Source organism: Bacillus rossius (genome assembly GCF_032445375.1).
Source record: "Bacillus rossius redtenbacheri isolate Brsri chromosome 9 unlocalized genomic scaffold, Brsri_v3 Brsri_v3_scf9_1, whole genome shotgun sequence".
Lineage (NCBI taxonomy): Eukaryota > Metazoa > Arthropoda > Insecta > Phasmatodea > Bacillidae > Bacillus > Bacillus rossius.
The window spans coordinates 10,712,264-10,735,415 of NW_026962012.1; the positions used below are offsets into that span (position 1 = coordinate 10,712,264).

The 23,152-nt window shown below is 35.3% G+C and overlaps 1 protein-coding gene across 1 annotated transcript in view; it reads left to right on the forward strand.

Annotated features, from left to right (window-relative positions):
- Positions 1-23,152, forward strand: part of LOC134542579 (uncharacterized) — a 434,599-nt gene that overhangs the window by 383,250 nt on the left and 28,197 nt on the right. The window contains exon 3 of the mRNA XM_063386955.1: positions 7,762-7,904. Coding sequence (XP_063243025.1) covers positions 7,762-7,904 — 143 coding nt within the window. The remainder of the gene's footprint in view (positions 1-7,761; positions 7,905-23,152) is intronic.

A 23,152-nucleotide genomic window follows, 5' to 3' on the forward strand; every position in this document is an offset into this window, starting at 1 on the left:
TTCTCAAACCTGTCGCTTTTGTGGTATTTTTTAAAAATTAAAGTCGTTTTGTATCGGCCAGGGATCGAACCAAGGACCTTATTTGATCTAATCAATCAGTATATAGATTACAAATTTATTAAATGTATTTTGAACTTTTTCCCGAATCTCTAGCATTAAAATTACGAATTTCCAATATGGTGGTCTTGATGTCTGATAGGATGATGGTAGTAGAGGATTTAGAGTCTCTTTAAATATGTTGAACATGGTTTATTGCAATTATTATTTTTTACATAAAATTAAACATTCTTGCATCGTTCGGGTATCGAACCGAGAACAGGAGCGGATCGAATCGATATGTAAGTTAATGAGTGATTTATTTAATGAATTTTGGAACTTTTCCCGAATTTCTAGCTAAATAATTACGGATTTTCAAGATGGCGGCCAAATTTTAAGATGGCGGGTGTCACAGTAATAAATGATTACTGCACTCTAGCGGATAATAACTAAACTAACATGGCGTCAGCACACTCTCGTCGACGAAAACAAGATGGTGGTCTCCAGCAACGAAGACAAGATGGCGGACATGACGTCATACTAGGTGACGATATATATATATGCTTTAAGAAAAGTGGTGGGAGTCAGTCTGCCAAAAGTCACCACGGGGGAAGGATCGGTCGCCATTTTTTTTTTTTGCGCTCGTCGGGTTCGAACTGAGGACTCCGAGCTCCGTGTCGTTAATGTATGATTTTTAAATATTTTTTATTAAATTTTAATTTCATTGAATTTTTTTATAAATTTAAAAAAAAAATTCATTAAAATCTGATAATAAATAAAGATTTTAAAGATGGCGGCCATAACGGAAATTGCAACGGTGACGTCATCATCCAATATGGCTGTCATGACATCCTAGTTTTCAAGGTCATGACCTCGGCGGCTTAGAGCGGCTAGCTCTTATGAGTTTTAAGCCGCTTTTAGGAATTTGGGTTCTTTCTAGGGCAAAACGACTTTTGAGGGTTTTTCGAAATCCTGATTTTTGAATTGAGGAATTTTTTGAGAATTTTTGGCGGAATTTTTTTCCACAGAAATGTAAATTTTGACGAATTTTGAGGAATTTTGGGCAATTTTTGCCCAATTTTGGCGAATTTTGAGGGTCAAAGGTCAAGGTCAAACTTGTCCCGTTACGCTATGTCCCGTTACACTTCTCCAAGATGGCCGCCGTGACGTCACAATGTAAACAATCTTCAATCCACAGCCTGAAGCCTGTGCCAGTTCCGGCCCAACTATACTACTCCAAAGGATTTTAGCTATTTGTGAATGTAATAACTAAATTTATTTGTATTATCGATCATCACAGGTATGTCCATAGTTTTGACTACAGAAAAAAATTCGTTTAATAGGTACTTTTAGAGATTATTTTTAATGGCCACGATGCAAGGTTTTACGCGTGAATATTAATTTGTACCTGTCCAAGAGCTTCTTTTGTAAAACTCTGGAGCGACCTACGACAATTATGTCAGAGAGGACAGTCTTGTCAGTTTGTTAGGATAAGTTTTGGTTCAATGAATAATACAAGTTCACTATACATGACACACAAAATATTGTATATTTTATAATTGATAAGAACTGTTTGCTAATGTAACAAATTAATGTCATATTGTAATAAATTACTTTACTGAAATATATATGGCTCTCAACTGGGCAAGAAATATTATATTTCAACATTGATGTTAAGTTTCAATTCGTAGCCAGAAATTTTATAATCTCATTTCTGTTTCTTCCATGACACTCTCTACTGTTGTATCAACGCGACATAAATTAAAAACTCAAATTTACAAAATAAGTTTTCTTCCACGTTGTGTACATGCATAAAAAACTGTTTACCTCTCACTTCTGTAAGTGTCCATTTGTAAATTATGCAAAAACCATTGAAATGTTTCTAAAGCTAATATGTAGAATATATTAGGTTTGACAATTTTGTTCTGGGTTTTACCTGAAAGCTTAAAAGTTTAAAGAAAAATATATGTGCAAAATGGTCGTAAAAATCTATAGAAATGTCATAATGATTTTGTCATCTTGTAGGTTTTAAGGAAACAATGTTAGTTAGTATGTTACCATTGGACAATTAACTAATAGGTATGTGTCACCTCTCAAATTTTAATCTTTAAAAATTGGCTTCAGAATATTTAAGTCCCATTACTCATTAGATATTTGTCTTTAAAGCACATTTTCATTTAAACAATGAGAAAACATCAAAAGTTTTTGTACGTTATCTCAGCCAACACCAAAACAGAAAACAGAAAATTTACTATTTGCCGCAGTGTATTCATATTTTCCAATAAATATAATAAAGCGTTGACCTTCGGCTCTTTGAGCGTAGCTAAGCATAAAAGGTCGTTTATGTACATGAATACATACGTAAACACAATATCAAAGGCAGAATTATTTAAGTTTTGACCATTTAAATAAACAAAATAATTTATAAGATTTTTTTATTTGAAATTTTCATATCCCTACGCCAAACACTTTAGTGTTTCGCTTGTGTGCTGTTTAAATCAGGCAAATAAAAGTTTCCATTATATTAAAATTATAAATTACTGTTAATTGTTAGGTGGCTATGGACCAGCGATAACAAATTCGCAGTCAACTTCAAATCTTCGTACGGCCCGCTTACAGAATCTTTCAATAAAATATCACTATAAATACTCTCGTGTGTTAGCCATCTTTGTTTGTCTAAATGATATATTTAAATGGTATTTTTACAGAAATATTTTTAAGAAATATTTTATATATATGTACTCTATACATTGTTTCATAATAATTCTTCTTAGATGAAAAGGTTTTTCTTTGTTACTTTTTTGTAAATTGTGTATTTAAAAATAATAATTTTCCGCTTTATCATGACATGCCACATGTCGTATTTGTTGGTTACTCTACAGGATAGCACGCAGATAAATATTCGTTGACAGAAATGTAATATTGTAACCCGCCTTCCTTCCCCGAAGAAAGGGGGGTTGCGTCCCCGACACACTCTGGGTAAATTTTATACTGTCTCACAAAAATATACAAAAAGTTAAATAATAATAAATGTCAAAATCACTATTTACACAAGTATCCGGGCGTAAACATAAAGACGTAGCAAACAAATTAAGGGATAGTCTTTGGTAACTAAATACAAAAAAAGAATAAACGCAAATAGAGAGGTTTAATAGAAAAGCCTTCATCATAATACAAAGTATGGTAATGAATTTACAGTATTGCGTATATGACGGTTACAAGTACGTCTCATACCGAACCTATAGATAGTTAAAATATACAATGTAAAATGATACCTTTACAACCCCTTTAAATTATAGATTGAAATATTTCAGAAACAATGTAGATAGTAATATAAGCCAGTATCAAAAATTCTATACAGAAAGGCCTAGTTAAAATAAAAGCGTATATAAAATAAATACAACTATGAAATTACGTAAAATATTAAATAAGAAATTAATAAAGTTCAAAATCTTAAACGTATAGATACGGTTTTCCTAAGAGTCGTAAGTAATCAGCTGTTTCCCTGTCCTACGCAACAGCAGAGCGAGGTCAAAAGCGTCCACGCAAAACGCCGTATACGAGACGAACCACTGCATTAAAGTAGAAGTTCTTACATGCCAGGTCCCATTAAAGCCAATTCCGTTATCACAATGGCTTAACTATAAATTTTACTTCGTTAAAATATTCTCAAAAATCTCAATAAACTTTCTCCAGTTTTCTTTATAAACAGTCATAAAACGGGCTGAGCGTAGGCCTATTCATTTTACTTTAAAGGCACGTAAAACGTCTTCAAGATGGAATTCGTGCACGAATGTTTAAGTCACCAAATTTTTGTGAAATGCCGTGACACTCCAAAATGTGCAACACTGTTGGCGGGGGCCAAATCCAAATCTACATGTCGCCTCTTTACCTTGCAGGTGCCGGCGATCCGTAGCAAAGGCACTCCCATTTGTGCCCAACCAAATTATCACCCAGTCCGTGCACAATTGTTGACGGGCCGCCTCTCCCTGGTCCGAGGCATTCGGCTCGTCTGCACGGCGATAGCCCTCGCGTGCGCGGAGCAGTCCCGCGACGTTCCCCACACCACCGCCAGCAGTCGACCAGCCTCGCTCCCTCGTCAGGCGATCGTGACGTCAAGTTAGCAGCCGACGACAACGCGCCGAGTAGCCGTCCATGGAAACAGTATCGATATTACGTATTAAAGAAAACTGAATCGAACCCAAAACAAAAATGTTAAATAAATGAACTACTCACAATAAAATATTTAAATAAATTATTACTGGCTTAAATAAATACGACAAAAAATATCTGAACAATATTTAAAAAACAAAAAAATATAATATTAAAGAAATGATATTAAAAAAGGTGCAGGAAGACTGAGGCCCAGCAAGTGGCCTCAATATTTATAAATGTGTGTCTGGCCCTCGGGTTGGTAGTGACATGTCGTCTTGCCCTCCGAAGAGAGCAGTGTTGGTCATGGCTGATCCAGACATGCGTGTTCTTGTTGGTTCGGACGAGTCGCAATGTGCGTCCCGGCACTCCGTGCTTCCAGACACTGGCTTGGCTTCGTCAGAGCCAGGAGGGCGATGAAGAACCCTCTCCTTGTGGCGTTGTGTTCGTGTTTCCTGTTCCACGAACTTTCTTCCCGCGCGCTCCTTGAAGAGGGCGGAGCGGGGAATGATAATGGCCGGGGGTGCCCGCGGGGACGGGAGAGAGGGTTTTTGTAAATTGCCCGGCTGCGAAAGGGAAAGAAAAGAAAGAAAGAAAAAAAGACGAAGCGTCACATGACCCTCGTTAAATTCCACGAACTCGGAACGAGAAGAAACGCACCGGGAACAAACGCAGGCTCCGGTGAACAGATTGCTGTCATTACGTCATTAGCAAAGTCATCCGCGTGTTCCTTTTAAAACAGGGAGTCGCGTGTACAGGAGACTGAAGGGTGGAATAAAACAAAGCCGCGATACTTAAACTTCTGCTGTCTCTTCTCGTGAAGTTCTTATTATTCGCCCAAAATTATTGGAAACGATTTTGCTGGTAAAGGGCGTATAGATCGAAAGCCCAATTCTCTTTACGACTCTCAATACAAATATTTACGATAAATTTTTTTTTCTTCAAAATTTAAGGCAGTGATTCTAACTATTTAGAAAAAAAAATTTCTGATGAATAAATTCCACACTAGGTTCATCTAAGGAAAATATGTGTTATAAAATAGCTGTGTGATTTCAAATAGTGTTAAATATTTTTAGATTGAGCTGTAAATGATCTGGAAAATAGGACCTACTGGTCCAGTAGCCAAAATAATTAACATATTTTTTTATGTTTTTGAAACAAAAGGTTTGGTATCATTTATAAGAACCGAAGCAAGAAATATTCAAAACCAAGAATAATATACATTTGTTACAGTGATACACCAGGAAACTTTGAAGATTTAACAAAATATAATTTTTTTTTATTTGGTCTTGCACAGCCTGGCTCACAAAGACGTTAATGTGATTAAAATAACAGGAAATTATTTGTTTGTTTCGTATTATATTTGAAAAATATAAATTATTTTCACAAACTAATGCAAATTAAATTACATTGATGGCCGATTCATTTATTGGAGGGAAAGAGGTCCACTACTTCAGGAAATACACAGCTTAATAATGACTTAATTTATTGTTTAAATGTTCTACTTCTTCAACATAAATTATAACATTATTGTACACTGTCATCTTAAGTTATTTATGAAGTGTTTTTATTTTTGTGTCTTACTTAGTTGTTTTAATCATAGTTGATTTGGCATGCAATTTTATCTATTTATAAGGAAACTAATAACGATGTAGGAACGGCTTATAAACTGACAAACACACCAATGCTCAAAGTTCAACTCAAACCTTGGACTCCAGTATCAGTTAACATCAACACCAATCCTGTGAAACTTCAAATGACAAAATAATTAATCATACCAAATATGGTTTTCTGAATTTGAATCACTTAACTAATAAATGAACAAAATCTTTGGAGACTAAAAAATAAGTAATATATTTTTTTTTTTTTTTTTTTTTTTTGTAATCTGCAGATTGCCTTTTAATTTTACACAAACTTTCATGTTATATAGGTACGCATTTGCACTGTTTCCTTCTATGTCACGGTATAGCTCAACCTGAGAACTCTAACATTTATTTGAGCTATCTTTGTTGTAGTTTTGAAGTTGTTTTAATACAACTTTGAATTCAGTATTTCGATTGTTTATTATTTTTGATAAAAATTTGCTTCATATTTTTTTTTAAAATATTACAATTTAAGGCGTGTTTGTGTTGAATGGAGTTTTTTTTTAATTCATTTTCAGTAGTGTTATTGCCAACTTTTGAAAAGTGCATTATTTCTTTGTGTTTAATAGTATAAATCGTTTATTTAAGGACATCCTGAGTGTTGCAAACAGTTCATGAAATTCTAAATGTATTTTATCCTTGTTTTGTTAAAATTGTGGATATTTAAGACGGACAAACACTTTACAAGTAAAAAAAACTTTTTTAATAGTCGGTGATGGTCTAGTGTAGAAAACTGTTGAAAGATTCGGCAATGGTCTACTATAAACAAACTTTAAAAGAGTCGGTAATGGTATTACGTGTAAAAAAAACTGTTCAAAACTTGGCAATCGTGTACTCCAGAGAACTGTTTAAAGAGTCAGTAATGGTCTATAGAAGAAAACTATTGAAAGATTCGGTAACGGTCTACTATAAAACACTTTTGAATGATTCAGTAATGGTCTACTGTAAAACTAGTTGAAAAAATTTGTAATGATCTACTGAAGAAAACTTTTAAATAAAGGCGAGCTCTCTCCCTATTGGCTGCGCAGCTAGCAGCGGGTTCTATAAGCTGTCATAGCGTTACATGGGTTTGGGTCCCGACTGAAATCCTGCCATTTCTTTAAATTTAAAATTCATCAATCGACAATATAATCACTATTCTCATTTATGTAACCACAGTCGACCTCTAACACCGTACATGATATCTAGAGGTAATGGACGGCACTTGGTCGCTCGGAACCCTTTGCGGGACGGCAGTTAGATGGCCTGTTCTGGCAGTCGGACACCGAGGCCCACAACGACGATGAAGACAATGCGTTTTGTGGCTGTTGTCTGTTCGAGCGACTAGTCTCAGCAGTAGGTTATCCTGGATGCGTGGCCGTTCCGCATATATCTTGTTATGACTGTCTGTTCCCCCTTTTTGTTATATGTGTATAAATATGTTTTAATTCAAATGCTCTGTTGGCTAAATACGGAGCATTAATTCATAAAAATGAATTACTTTTTATATTTGTTTTTATAATTGTGTTTTTTTATATTGGTATAGATGTCTGGCTTACGTACAAAATAAGTTGCTATTTTATTAACAAAATGCAACCCGTATTCACAGACAGATAGCAGCACTCCAATCCAGAGTTATAAAAAAAAATATTGGCTTTCATATGGAACAGTGTTTATTTGTATGAAATACTCATATTTTAATATTGTTTAACCTGACTGGGGATTGTATATTCATTCATAACAAATAGATTAATTAATTTCGCCGTCAGTTTTTTTGTGTGATAAGTTTTAGACAATTGAAATATTTGTATTAGACTTTGTTTCAGTATTTTAAATTGCTGTCACTTTGATAATAATGAATTTTCGTAGTTACGGCGCAAGGATGTGTTGTTGTTGTTGTTGGTGGTGGTGTTGTTCATCGGGCTCGGCGCGTGCTGCTTGAGGCTTGCAGAGCCTTCAAGACCGGCATGGGCTGCATCGACGAGTACGCCGCGCGCTGCATGTCCGAGAAGGACCGCCTGGTGCTGGAGGACCACGTGGCGGGGGCGCGCTACACCTTCACCTTCCTGTGCGACGACCCGGGCTTCCAGGCGGGTGAGTAGGGGGAGCAAGTCGGTTCCACGCAGGCGGGTGAGTAGGGGGAGAGAGTCGGTCCCAGCGCACTCTGTTCAATGTGCGTCAATTGTGCCATGGCCCAGGCTTCCAAGTAGCGTGGCCCTTTTTGAGAGTAGGTAAAAACTATGTTACCAACAATTTTAAAAAATCGGAAAACTTTGATAAACCAATTTTCCTCTTATCGGCCTGTGTGGCCGTCAGGTAACCTAAACAACCACTGGGATATTCTGTGACTAGGGCTGGAATAAAAACATTTTCTTGAAATGGAAGCGATTAAAAATTATGAAACACAAGTTTAAAAAACTATAAAAATAATATTAAATGCTGTACTCGCTTAAATATATATTTGGAGCTCTTCAAATAATTTATTTGCAAAACAAATATATGTACATTACAATAAATATAATATTATATATATTTTAAAAATCAGTAACTCAGCTCATTTCCTAAATACAACTATAAAAATTTGACTACTTACACTTACATGATACTGGCATCCTATTGTAGTGGCATATACTTTATTCATTTAAGGCTTTACATACAAAACTATGTTTTTGCTAAGAAATTACCAGGAACATATAATATTTTTTTTTAAAAATCCACGCAAAAATTATTGCATAGAAAATTACAATTCTTTGTACTCAGTCCAACCAACAGTCCAAAAGTCCTTTTCACAAATAACTGAAAGTGTTTGTAAATAAACATAAGTTTATCTTGTAACTGTTATTAGCATTCCAAAAAATATCAATTAGACTTTCAGTGTTTGCCAGTGATATTAAACATCAACATCGGTAACGAGATAATTATTGTGCTCTTTTGTTGCAAATAAACTTAAAATACAAAACTTGTACACTAAATTTAATATAAAAATCTCAAAAATAACACCAAACATGATAAATATACGAAAAGTATTAATTTTAGGAAAAAACCATAAAAATTTTCCTTTTTTAAAAACCAAATTACAAATCTGTTTAACAAGATGGTACTAATGATTTCTCACAGCTGACACATAAATCGGAGTGCCGAACGCATCGCATGTAAATGCCTAAATGCTGAACATTGTTATTTCCCCCATCGACCGCAATTATCATTGCCTGTTTTTTGATGTTATACTATTTTAGGCACATTAAAGGTGAAATTTTAGCATGCGCCAGAAATGCAATGAAATAAGCACGCATTACACAACATAAATTTTACAGGCTGAAAGCCTGATGTGCTGCATATAGAAACTGATATAGCCACAAGCCGAATTCGTCAAGATGGCGGACCCACATACAGCAACATGCATCCGTGCATGTTTTGCGAACATCGAGGGATGTACTAATCGTATTGGTGTGCCAAAGTAAACTTTATGGTAGTGAAACTATCCTGTAATTCATTTGTTAACTTAAATAGTCATAATATACAGGATTTATCAAAATTCATGTTACAATGCTTGAGGGTAGAAAGCTCTTATTATTTGCAACCATTTTTGCCAATAAACATGTTTCTGGAAACGCGTAGTTAAGGCCCTGTAGCCCCAGAAAGAGTCAGCGTAGGCAACCCGTTGTAGAGTGTTATGTTGTGGATGTGCAGGCGTTCGAGTAGAGAAATAACCTTTTAAATCGTGGCACAGATTTTAATTTCACTCTTAAAATCAATCACAGCTTCGGCTTTGTTTCACAACATTGAAATTATTGTATATGTTTTAACAACGTGACAGCCTAAAGCAATGGCTTAAAAACACGCCCACCTTGAGCGACACAGAGGTGGCAACAGCGAATCATGTTTTCACGGATACGCTGGAGCATGTGTGGAGTCGACCTTATGATTTCGAATGCTTCAAAGATTCGCTGTGTAAGCTCTTCTACCGTTTCTACTGGCATAGCGTAGATAAGCCCGATAAGCCCGATGAGTACACCGTCAACAATACCAGCCCACACATTATCTGAAAAACGTTCCTGGCGAGCTGTAACATACGTTGCATTCGGATTGACATCATTCCTAACATTACTGTTGTTCGAATTGAGAATAGCATCTTGAGTTAACTTGGCTTCATCACTGAATAAAACCACTAACTCGGGGTTCCTCAATTCTCTTCGAATGTACCAACGAGAAAAGGTAATGCGAAGAGGATAGTCCACCGGACCCATGTGTTGCACTTTTCGAAGGTGGTACGGGTACAAGAGTTGCTCATGAAGAACTTGCCAAACAGCCATTTTGTCAGCGTCCATATCGGAACCTTCTGCCCTTGTGCTTGTATCCGGACTCTCCTCAAATCTCTGAAGTACATCTTCAAAACTGGGAGTACGAACCCTGCGTGGAGCACCAGCATTTGGTCTTGTGATGGCACATGTACCAGTATCACGCATTCGCTGAGTAAGTCTTGCAAACATGGTGTGAGCTGGAATCCTACGACCCGAATATCAGTCTTCGTACAGATGACGGGCAGCTCATCCATTTTGTCTAGCTTCCCCATAAACAAGCAGCATGTCCTTGTACTCACTATATGTGTACTCCATTGAGCTCCACTATAATGTCGCCCTTTTCAGAACCACAGCGAAAGAAATGACACCACGAGTTTGCTTGTACGACAGAACAGTCAACGACAGACCACCAGTGATATCAAAACACATTGCGACACTGCGATGTCATGCTGCGCAGTGCTATGGCATGGCACGAACGGAAAAAAAGAGGTGAGGGCGCCACCAACGGAAGTAAAATGGGGCATGGGTCAGCATTGGACATCGTACAGTCCTCTCGAGCGCTGCCCGGCGTCTAAAACATGTAATTCACCACAGCATCGTCTGTCTCGCAAAAAGCCCAACGGGTTGCCTATGCTGACTCTTTCTGGGGCTACAGGGGCTTAACTACGCATTTCCGGCAACATGTTTATTGGCAAAAATGGTTGCAAATAATAAGAGCTTTCTACCCTCAAGCATTGTAACATGAATTTTGATACATCCTGTATAATGGCAATGTTTAAAATACCTATAATTTATTAGCCAGAAAAATTTTGTTTAAGCAAATTAACATTTGGTAGGTTCTCCAGAGCAATACGAACATGGTGTTATCTTTCTGGTATATTTAAAATAAAAGTGGCAGTCCAATAGATTCCTGTTTTGAATTGGATTTTCAACAAACAATTTTATGAAATTACTGCCCATCTTGTTAAATTTCATTAGAAATTTGATACTTTAAGGTTTCCCCAAAAAATATAAGTTATAATTCAATGGTACTACCAAAATATTAACTTGAAACATTCTAAACTACATATTATAACACTAGGAATGATTTTGAAAATTAGTTTCTTATTAAAGGACTGAGATCAGTCTGTAAATACTTCCTTCAGACAAACCTTAATCTTTTTGGGTTAATTCACCATTATTGTTAAGTAATACTTAAAAGGGGTCCCTGCTATTTGTTCACATTTCATGATTGAGGAAAGGGTTAATGAAAGACCGCCATCTGAAATCACAGAAGCCATATTTGATTAACTTGACCTTGTCCTTTGACCTTGATACCGGCGGTCCTTTTGGATCTGCTATCTTGGATTACGCAATACTGGATTCTAGACCTTATAGTCATAATTTGCTAAGACGTAATGTCTCCCGTATTGGATTCTAGCATTTTTAATTCAGTCGCATCTGCCATTTTAATTGATGAAATCAATTCTGTCATTTGGTTTTCTAAAACATTTTGCCATATTGCAATATGTCACATCACCTTATTTTTGTTTTTCCGCCATCTTCAATACTGCTATCATGGAATAAAGTACCCTAAACTCCTAAATGTCGCTTTTTTCATTACGGTAGAACTTCCACCATCTTGGATTATGAAATCACTGCCACCATCTAATTTTTGTCTGATGGTGTATGCTGTTTGGTCCTAGAGTGTACCAGCATAACTCTGTCTCACACACATAAGGTCAATGTTCCATTACCTACCAGTGTTGTTATGGCCCTTGTCGAAATATTTATCTTAATTTTTTACAAACTGAATTGGAAGTGAGGTGATTCGAACCCTGGCAGCTTGGACTTCTAGGTTGTAAAACATACGCCTTCGACCAAATGGCTATCAACAGATGTACAAGACAATAAGGTACATATAAAAATAACACACTTTCGAAATTGTAATTTTTTTTAATTTGAAAAAATAATAGCTTCATCTGCCACCATTTTTTTTGCAATACTTGTTACAAGGAGCGTTAGTGTCACGTAGAACCCACATCCTTTACGAGAGGCGCTGCCACCATATTGGTTTAATTTTTACCTGTTAGAGTGCCACCATATTTATTATCATGGTGTTCCCCATCTTGTCTGCCATATTGCCCGCCATCTTGAAAGGCTGTAAATATTAACCTTGAATTTTGGGAAAAATTCCCAAAATCTTTTTTAAAAAATCATTTAATATGTACTGATTCGTATGTACTGATATGTACTGATATGGTTCGTCAACCCGCTGTACACATCGTGACTCCTGGAATTCTGTTATACAGGTGCATCCAAAATCACAATGGAAATCCATAAACTTGCAAACGCTGTCTTATCGATCGCAAATTTATTGTGATTTTAAAATTAGAGTAATCCTAACTGTTTTGAAAGATTTTTTAATTTTATTCTATTCTTTTTATTAATATAGCTGCATAATAAATGTGTCACTTATCAAATTATCAAAATACTATTGATATAAATATGAATCTGACTGATATTTAAAAAATATTTGGCTGAAAATAGGTACCTTAATTTTTGGTAATTCCTTGTTCGGAAAATTCAAGATTTCTACTCTCTGGCTTAATCTCGTACATATAATCTGCTTTGTGACAGCTAGATTTTAATCAGCAATGCTACAACACAAAAGCAATTAACGGCTTGGAAACTAATTGCATTGTCACGGGGATACGCAGCCCCGTTTCAGATTAGCCGGGTGCTAACAGAGGGTGGGGAGCCGAGTGGTTCTTGACGGTTCAGTGATGAGGCAATCCAACTACTCAAAACGATGGAAATTCATCCCAATAGTAGCATTCTCACTGCCGATAGAACGGTTTACAAGCCTATCAGACAAGCGATTTCCCACAGAATTACAAATAAAGGGCCCCATATTTATAAAATGAAAAATAAACAATTAGTAGTCTCCATTGTTAAATGTAAAGCTTCTGTGATAGACTTTATTTATTTGTACCTCTAGACTAGAAAGTACTTAAATGAAAGCAATGAAATTTGAACCTTTATTTGTTTTGTCATTTTGTGTTTTCCTGTGTATACATTTTTTTTCAGCTAAAGTTATGCATTTATTTATTTTATTTACTCGTTATTTTTACTGTGACAAAATTAAGTTACCGATCACCTTATCTTACAGTCGAGAAATCTTATTTAATAATTGTAATAGTACAAAACTCGAATTAATATTACAAAACTCTATTCATTTAGTTTAAAATATTTATTATAGTTGTTTAAAAATACAATATTAAGAGATCAAACATGTAATCCGCTTGTTCTATTAGTTTGTCGTAGGATATGACCTGGTCTCGTGGTACAGAGATGCTTTGTCTATAAGCTAAACATTGGTTATGACCTGTTTGTAAGTTATTTCAAGTTTCGAAAGAGGCTTTCATGGTAGGCGTAGTGATAGAAAGTAATATTTATTTTATCTAACAGTTGTATTGTATAGAGTAATATAATGATAAAAATAATATAACAATTATTTTAATCTTTAGTTATTCTTAGCACTCACAAAGAATCGAACCTAGGACTGCAATCGAGCTAATCAATAAGTTAATTAGAGAATTATATAATTGTTGAGTTATGTATTTTTTCCCGGATTTCTAGTTTCTTTGATTACATTATTTCAAGTTGGTAGCGAATATGTCATCAGCATCTTAATAAAGGATGGTAAATTAGAAATTTAAGCCACTTTGATGACTTTCCACCATATAAAAATAAAAGCTTTTTAAAACTTAAAAGTAACTTTTTTTCATCGCCCAAAGATCGAAACATGGCCTGAAATCGATCGAATAAATAAGTAAATTAATAGGTGTTTTTATTATTATTTTTTAATTTTTATTGGTTTAAGCTTAATAAGTACTGATTTTTAAGATGGCGGCCAAGATGGCCAACAAGATGGCGGATGTCATAAAAGTAAATACTACCGCACTCTAAGCAGGTAAAAATTAAATCAATATGGCGTCAGCACCCTCCAGCAGACGTTGTATTCACTAGCACTCTTATTATCTAGTATTGAAAACATGATGGCGGCAGTTCTCTCTAGCAAACCATGTTTGCACTAGCGTTTCTATAACCAAGTATTCAGGATAAAGATGGCGGCTCTGCCTCAAAAATGTAATGGTTTGAATCACCTTGCTTTCAATGTATTTTGTATAAAGAATAAAATATGTTTAATATGTGTCTAGAGGCCATAAAAACGTTCGTAGGTAATGGAGCATCGACCTTATGGGCGTGATACAGAGTATTTCTGGTGCACTCTAGGAACAAACAGCATAATCAGAGAAGGCGGACATTACATCAACCAAGTAGTGACCTACAGCAGAAAAAAAAATGTTAAATGATGTCATCCAAGATGGCGGCCTCCAGCAAACTGAAAAAGTATGGCGGATGTGACATAAGAGTCAAAAACGTGACTGCGACATCATTCAAGATGGTGACCTTAAAATGACAGAAATAAGTTGGCTGGCGTGATGTTAGAATCCAAATTAATGGTGCAACGATCGTGAGAGGGACACTAGATTTTGAGATGGCGGAATTCAAAATTCCCACAGAAGCAAATGTAAAATTTGAAGGTCATTGTCAAATCAAGGTCAAACCTCAAAGATCATGGTCAAGAAGGACAAGGTTAAGGTAAAAGTTATTAAATATTGCTGCCGTGACATCATACTGGCTGATGTAAAATATTCCTTGATATTAGTGGTAGGAGGTCAGTCTGCTTGTAGCCTTCATGGAGGAAGGAGCCCATCGCCATTTATTTTTGTCCTCGTCGGGTTCGAGCCGAGGACTCTATGATGTAAGTGGATTTTAATCAATGTTTTATCAAAATTGTATTAATTAATTTTTGTGTAAACTTAAAGATAATTCAGATTCTTTCTGATAATAAATAAGGATTTTCAAGATGGCGGATATAGCAAAAATTGCTAAGATTATGTTATAGATTGAAAATTGTGGAGGAAAAAATGTTGGAAAAAACAGAATGGTGAATCCGGTCGCCGGGGTTAATATCAAGGTCGACTTGATCCAGGGCTCTGACCTAGTATTATATACTGCTCTAACTCTTTCAGTTAATATTTTACAATGAAAATTCAAACGTACATTTTCTTTTCTTTTTCTTTTTTTTTCATTTTATAGAAAAGTTTTTTTTAATTTCGTTCATTTTTTGTTATCAAATAATACAAATTTGCTTAAGCCTTGACGAACTAGTTCTACAATAATTGGCCAAATTTATACCCATTGCACCATAAAATATTATAACAAGAAAGTAACTAAAAATTTCATTTTATTTAGGAATGTCATTCAACGTTTATCACAAAGTGAAACCATGTGTTCATTTTTAATACGGTTATTTTAACTCTTCTAGTTAAGTGATTCAAAATAAATTTCATATGTAAGCTTTTTAAAGTTTTCTAAATGTTTCTTTTTGTATTTTGAAAAAAAAATAATTTTTGAAATGGAAATTTAGGTAATAAATTAAAAATATCTTCATAATTCATAAAATTGGTATTTAATAAAAAAATATTTTTATCCTCAATATTCTACTTTGCAACCTTTGTCCGGATGGTACATAATTTAAATCTAATATTCAAACCAGTGCTTCTTGTTAATTTATATTCTTTTTCTTGTATGGTTTCCCTCGTTTTCCCCTCCACTACTGAATGCATTTAAGCCCCTGTCGAGCTTATCAACTCCCTCTTCTTGATTTAAATTTTTGACATGACAGCGTCTAATAAATCCATGAACGCTGGCTGCACGCACGAAAGTGTCCCGTTACGCACATTATTCCGTTACGCTGAGTCCCGTTACGCTCATTGTTCCGTTACGCTCATTGTTCCGTTACGCTGTATCCCGTTACGCCCATTGTTCCGTAACGCTGTGTTCCGTTACGCAGTCGGCGAATGCAGTAATAATAGGTTGTGTTATAATCGATTAAAAAATTTTGGTGATTCATATAATTGATGATTGATATTTGATTACAGATTATTTATATGAAAACTTGTTCATAATTATATTTAAACTTTATAGCTAAACGCCAGTTTTTAAAATTAATTACAAGTCATCTATACGTGAACTGTTTCGTCGACTGTTTATAAAGTTAATTGAAAAGTTATGTGGTTTTTATTGTTTATTACAACAAAAATTTCGGCAATAAAGGTTAAATATTCTTGCATTTTAAAAAACTGATTATTATTATAATATCAAGTATTTATTCTTTTATTATTAAAATAAAAATGATTCAATTTTATTCATAAAAGTATGCAATCATTTCATAAATGTTTTGTTATGACGTAGTCACGTTAAACTATCGTCCGTAAACCGACTTTACAGACAACCATTTTTTTTATAGATTGCCTTAATTGGTAAACTTTTGCTTCGGGTTGCATCCCATTGGAAGAGGTTTCGAATTCCATTCCGACATTCCTGATTTCGGTTAACTCGTGATTTCCCGTAATCACTCGCAAGAAAATGATGGGATAGTGCCCTCCTTAAGAATTTGGCCGTGTCCTTCGCCGATATACCTGTTCTCAATAGATTTTTACCGTCTCCAGTGTCCTAGTTATCTACGCGGGACGCTATGCGCAAGTAAAAAAAAAAATGTGATTAAATTATTTATTTAAATAAATAAATAAAAATTAAATTGTTAACATTGATATGATTGATTAATATATGACACAAATTTAATAGCAAAAATTCCATCTAATATATGGTACTCTTCAAAATAATAAGTTTGTTTTCTGTCACATCGTGCCTTTTTCGTCGCTCTGTTGTAGGGGAAAGTATGATTAGAATACCTAGATGATGACAAAGACAGAAAAGTAACTAAGAACTAATATAAAAAAATCTTAATACTATAACGGTACACCGTGAAATAATCACTCAGTTTTAGAAATAATTCTGCCTTTGCGTATTTAGTTCTTTTCAGAAAAAATTATTGTTTTCAAAGAAATTGAGATATATTTTTTAAAGCTTTCAGTGCCAAATATTTTTAGTAGGAAAATTTTGTAGTGTTTTTGTAGACAATTACCGAAAAATCCGTGTTCAGTCAAGAACAAATATTACTCTTACAAAAATCATGTGTTTAGTAACGTTATTATAATTTATTTTTATTTGATACTAAAAGTAATGTCACAAGTACACATTTTTGTATCCTTAATAAATTTAAATTTATACTCAAATAATACCTTGAATCAAAAAATGGATAATAAAAGCCAGGAATAAAATAATATTTGACCAAAAATATTGAATATTGAGTTTAGGATATATATTCCAAGATATCAATTTTATTTTTTAACTAAAAGTATTTTATATTTATGGTTGAAAATTTTAAACAGCCTTCATGAACTACACGGGTACTTGTATTTGAAATTTTGAATTTAACTCAATTTAAAAAATTTCCTTCTAATCTGTCATTAAATATTTTTTCTTCTAATATGATTTCCATCGAGTAAATTTCGTATATAACATATTTAAAGGTATATCAGGATTTTATTCACTTTAACCCTGTTAACCAATGTAATTTTTTTGAATGAACATTTTGCTAAGCCAAAGCAGCATCAGTCTCACGCGGAGTGCCTTTGCCTGACGCGGATAAGTTTTTCTCCCGACCCCCAAAATCCCGGCGGTCCTGCGGCGCGGCGACTAACCGCCCTATCTCAAAACAAATTTCTGACTTCCCCTCCCTCCTTCCCTGCTCTAGCAACGAGGCTTCCAGCTCCGCAAACTTGCTCAACTTTATCGGAGGCTCCGTCAGCCGGCGGTAAAACTGCTTCAGTGCGGGAAGTAAGGAGATACTCCCGTCGAAGTTGGACAACCTGGGGTCGCACGGAGGGACACATGCCACCGCGCCGATTGCATCACACAGCGAACCTATAAAGCCGTAAATTTGCATTTTAAAAAAACCTTATCCGTTACGTTTTCATGCGTTTCACCGCATCCTATTATTCCCAAGACCTAACGCAACGGAATTATAACCGTAATGAAGAAACCAAATCTCTACAAACTCTTGTGTTCTAATAAACGAGAAATGCGAGTCATCTTTGGCAATATTATAAATGTGAAAGTGTGGTTGTTGGTTTGTCCTTCTTTCACGCAGCAACAAGGCAACGGATCGACATGATTATTGGCAAAGTGATGTCTTGCGGGCCAGAGAGTGAGTGACGTGGCTACTTTTTTATCACGGAAAAAAATGCGATGTTCCTGTGGTATAGATCTGGAGCGTAATTCGGCAATAAGAGATAGTATCTCAGGCTTGAGTTAGTGCGCCTGCAAACAAGAGAATCCTGGGACTTACAAAGAGGTTCGGTAATGCAGGAAGCTAGCTGATGCCTGGCTCTGTCAGTGGTAAACATTTTATAAAAAAAAAATTAATCTTAAATATAAAAATGAATATGTTTTCGTCTTCTGTTTTATTCGTTTTCTATGCGTTCGCGAATCGTTCATCCGACTGAGTTAAACTTTGCACACTTTTATTTTGGAAACCAGAGGAAGGACACTGTCTAGGTAAGATATCGAAAAAAATACCACCCGCATTCCTCGTTCCCACCTCTTAAAAAAGAAATTCAATACTACTTGGTGAAATGTTGTTTGCTTTGCAGTCAAAATAAAGGTAAAATTTTTATCTACAATTGATAGGTATCTAAAACATAGCGTATCACTTTCTACATTAAATAAAAAACCTACCCCGCCTCCCCCAATTACAACACTTTAAGGCAGAAATTTAATTCTTGTTGATGAACATTTCCACAAATGACATTTAAAGTATGGAGAAAATTACTGTTCGACTTATAATTTAGAAAACTAAGTAAGGTTACTACTGCCTACATGAGATTTTGGAAAATCAATTATTTCCTTTTTTCATCCCTTAAAGATCAATTTTGTTATATGTGAATAAAATTAGCTACAATTATTGTTAAAGACAAGTGGAAATTTATTGCTTTATCTAATTTGAAACAAGCCACTCCCTTTTTCCTGTCCACATGATGTTTCATAAATCCTGTCCCCTTTTTCCAATTTAGTTATTAATATGAAACACTAGGCCATATAAATTAAAAAAAATTATCGTGGATGTTAGTGGTATAAATTTTATTTAAAAAAATTTTCAAGTATATTTATATAAGTGAGGTTATGTTCCCGTATGTATAACGATGTCAGTTTGCTTGTAAACTTCCAGTATCACAAGCAGGGAGTGTCTGTAGCAGGTTTAGTAGTCTCCTGGTCGTTTTAATGTGAGTTTTGGTGAAGTTATGTTCCCGTTTATGTGATTTATTTGCTTTTAAATTACTATATTATTATTAAATAAATAATTAAAATTAATAAATTAGAATAATCATTCAGCATATTAACTGATTTTCACCATTAGTTCAAATTTATCTCTATTATTCTACTAAATTATTTTATTTATGCACATGTTCATATTGATAATAAATACTGAGCATTTATTTAAAAACATTAAAGTTATTTTATACTTTACTAAGTGTATTTATAATATAACACTTGATCCGTTATTATTTTATTTATATTAATTACCTATTTGCATTCAAAATTAAAGATAGTTTATTTATTATACCAAGTAAGTAAAACTTCTTAAGCACGTATGTACATAAGTAGATGCATTAAATTTTATTTTTTATTTTTAACGAAAACAAATTTTAAAAATAATTCGGTGTAAAATCGTTGTGCATTAATATCTGTTGAAACCGAGCGAGCGTTTGTTCGTGTCTTAGAATCACTAGCCTACACTGGGCCTCCAGATTTATTCCTGAGCACGCTCTTTGTAACCGCGCCGGGGCCGAGCACTACGCTGTAAATGTTTTTTTTTTTTTAAATTTAACAAGAATAGTCCTTGGAAACATAGTTGCCAGTGATATCACTTGTAAAATTGCAAGCCAGAGCTTTGTACACTACGCAATTTTACAAAGCTCTGCCTTGCAATTTTATAAGTAGAGAAAGGAAAAATTCGTGGATTCATTCCGCGATAGGCTAGAATCCAAACTAGTTCAACTTCTTGCTTCTTCAGTGATTGGACCACAGATTACCTTAATGACTCTAAGCCAATGAAAATTCCTCAACAAAATAAACAGCGAATCACAAGCATTCCAGTTGACAAGTGTCACGGATTAGTAGCCAATTCAGCAGGTGTAATCTGCACAAGTACATAGAGGATCGTGGAGTCTATCCTAGAGGTCATTGAACCCGCAAACTTTTCCAGTCCCTATTTATAAGTTATAATGTTTGCAACTGGGATTCTAAGGATTTTCCTTGTAAAAATACAAAAAAAGTATTTTAAAGCGTAGGGAGCACTCCTGAGTGTTCAACGTATTTGCGAGTGTTTGCGGTGAGCGACTTGGTTTTTACCGTCGCGACGTAAGCAGCGGAAGATCTCGAGGGCAGATGTGAGGTTGGGTTATGCGATGTGGGACGCGGTGGCACAACGGAGCACAATGGGATACGTGATTCGGTAAAACGAGAGATTCTCGAGATATCGATACCGAAAATGACACGCGCGTTTCGGCAATCCTGAATTGACCCCACCTGGAATCGAAGCCGGATTGACGTGTCGGTAGTTATTCAATGTGACCACGACATGACTGACATTGATTTTATTAGGCTGAAGTAAAAAAAACAAACAGTTTTTGTAGTGTCAGCGTGTTGTTCGTTGTTTTAAATGAAATATTTTTATTTGACGTGATAACGTCTTATAAATCGATGAACGCCGGCTGCACGGACGAAAAATTGTCACGAGCCGAGCGTGCAAGAACCGGCCAACCACCGTGCGAGAAAATTTTCTTTAATATTAAACAGGTTAAAGCGTCTAATTAACTAATTGTTCAGGATTATATTTAAACAAATTATTTAAATTAAATTTGCAAAAACTGTAAATAATTGAAAATTTAAAAAAATATGCATTTTTCATCAAAGTTTTCTTATGACGTTATCACGTGAAATTATCGTCCGTAAACCGACTTTACAGACTTTTTTTTTTTGGGGCAGCGCTTAGTTTATGCATTAAAGCCAAATATGCCTGATACTTCCCGCCACGCGCTGGTAGTCTGCGGGTAGTCGCACTTACAGGCGCGCGTCCTGCGCTTGCTTCTCATACTGGATCCGCCCTCGTCTGAAGCTGAGTGTTCCTGTTGAAAAAACAATACACATCTCTACACTTCTCGCAATTCTTATAACAATATTTAATGCAAATTCTCTGATCCATTTTATAAAAAAAATAACTAAAATAATAAATCGCCGATAGTACCAAAACAGTTTAAACCTTGTTGACAACTGACAACAAACTGAACATCGAACATGGCTAACAACGTACAGATAGTTTTCGGACATTTTTACCAACACAACAACGAAATAATTGCGCGAATTGTACTAATACAACCCGGTAAATTTCTAAAAATTCCCGTTACTTTTTGAACACACCTCGTATATATCTTCCCATTTATTTTAGTTCTAATGTGTTTTTTTTTTTGACGTGACAACGTCTAATAAATCAATGAACGCCTGCTGCACGCATGAAAAAGTGTCCCATTACGCACATTGTCCCTCTACGTTGTGTCCCGTTACGCTCATTGTACGCTTGCGCCGCATCTATCTCTCTTCCACTCGATTGGAACAACCATCGATTTGACTTTTTCGAGGCACATTAAACTTGAAATACTCCCATTCGTTTCCTACTATTCCTATCATCGTCATATCCTTAACAGAATAACACAGATTAGAAGAAGCCAAATAGCAAACATGTATAAAAGTTATAGTTAAAATAATCTCTTCGTTAAAGTAATAAACATATTTGAATTAATGTGTGCAAATAAAAGTAAATTTATCAATTAAATTATAGATTTCATTTCACTCCTTCTTTGTATCTATACAAAATAGTGATAATTCATAAAAAGGATTCAATTTTATTCATAAAAGTATGCAATCATTTCATCAATGTTTTGCTATGACGTTGTCACGTTAAACTTTCATCCGTAAACCAACTTTACAGTCAACCAATTTTTTTTCAAAAGTTCATTTTCAAAATTATCTCATTTTTTTATCACGGTGCAACAGTGACGTATTTACGAATTTGGGAATCATAGGGCCTAGTAGGAGTGAGAGTTTGTTATCCCTGCAGACTCTCGAAGCGAAGCACGTGTACACCAGAGTAGATAGAAATGTTTTTCTTTTTTTCCTCTTGCGCTCCTGGGATTAAAAAAAAAACGGGATTTTACATCGTGTCAAATGTTCCTGAGTTTTTTTTCACGCCGTTAAAATCCTTTACTTCTACATTGCTGACATCACTCTGTGTCACCCTATCGAATAATTTACATTGACTGTCGGGTGTTTTAAAACCTAGCCTCGGTGGCATCACGTGAGTAGGTAAGTGCGGTCCGCTTGTCAGCTGGCGATTGGAGCTCCGGGGGAGGTCAAGGACAGTGTGCTGTGTCTTCCCTTCAACCTCATGCAGCGGAAGGCAGCGTTAAACCCCTGCAGAATCATACCCTGCAGTGAGAACCTCAGGAGCGCCGGGGCTTCCACCACTGCAGCGCTACCCGAGGTCATCATATTCAGGGAAATGCAGACGACCTTGCCAACGGCCTGCTGTAGTTTCTCTCGTGGTGCTCCTTAATTTATCCTGACGGTCCTTTCGGTCTCTGCCCCACTAATTCCACGTCATCCATGTTCCTCAGCCAGACGTCAGCATTCAGTGGATAATTCGTCTCCCATTTGTTCTGGTCTGTGAGATTAGTGCAGTTCTTTCACGCTTACCTGACTAATGAAATCAGCCCTTGAAACACATCACTGCTCATAAAGTGGAAATTATTGAACATGTTAACTCTCTGATGTACATGCAGTTACTTTGGCAGTGTATCAAGAAAGTTTTACCCTCAACATTACGTCTGCTACTGAACTCACAATTCCGTGACACATAGCTTAAATATGGCGTTATTTGGAACATGCACTAACCGGAGCGATTAAATAATTAAAATATTTTTCATCATATGATTATCACCATTAAACATGCACCACACATACGATAGT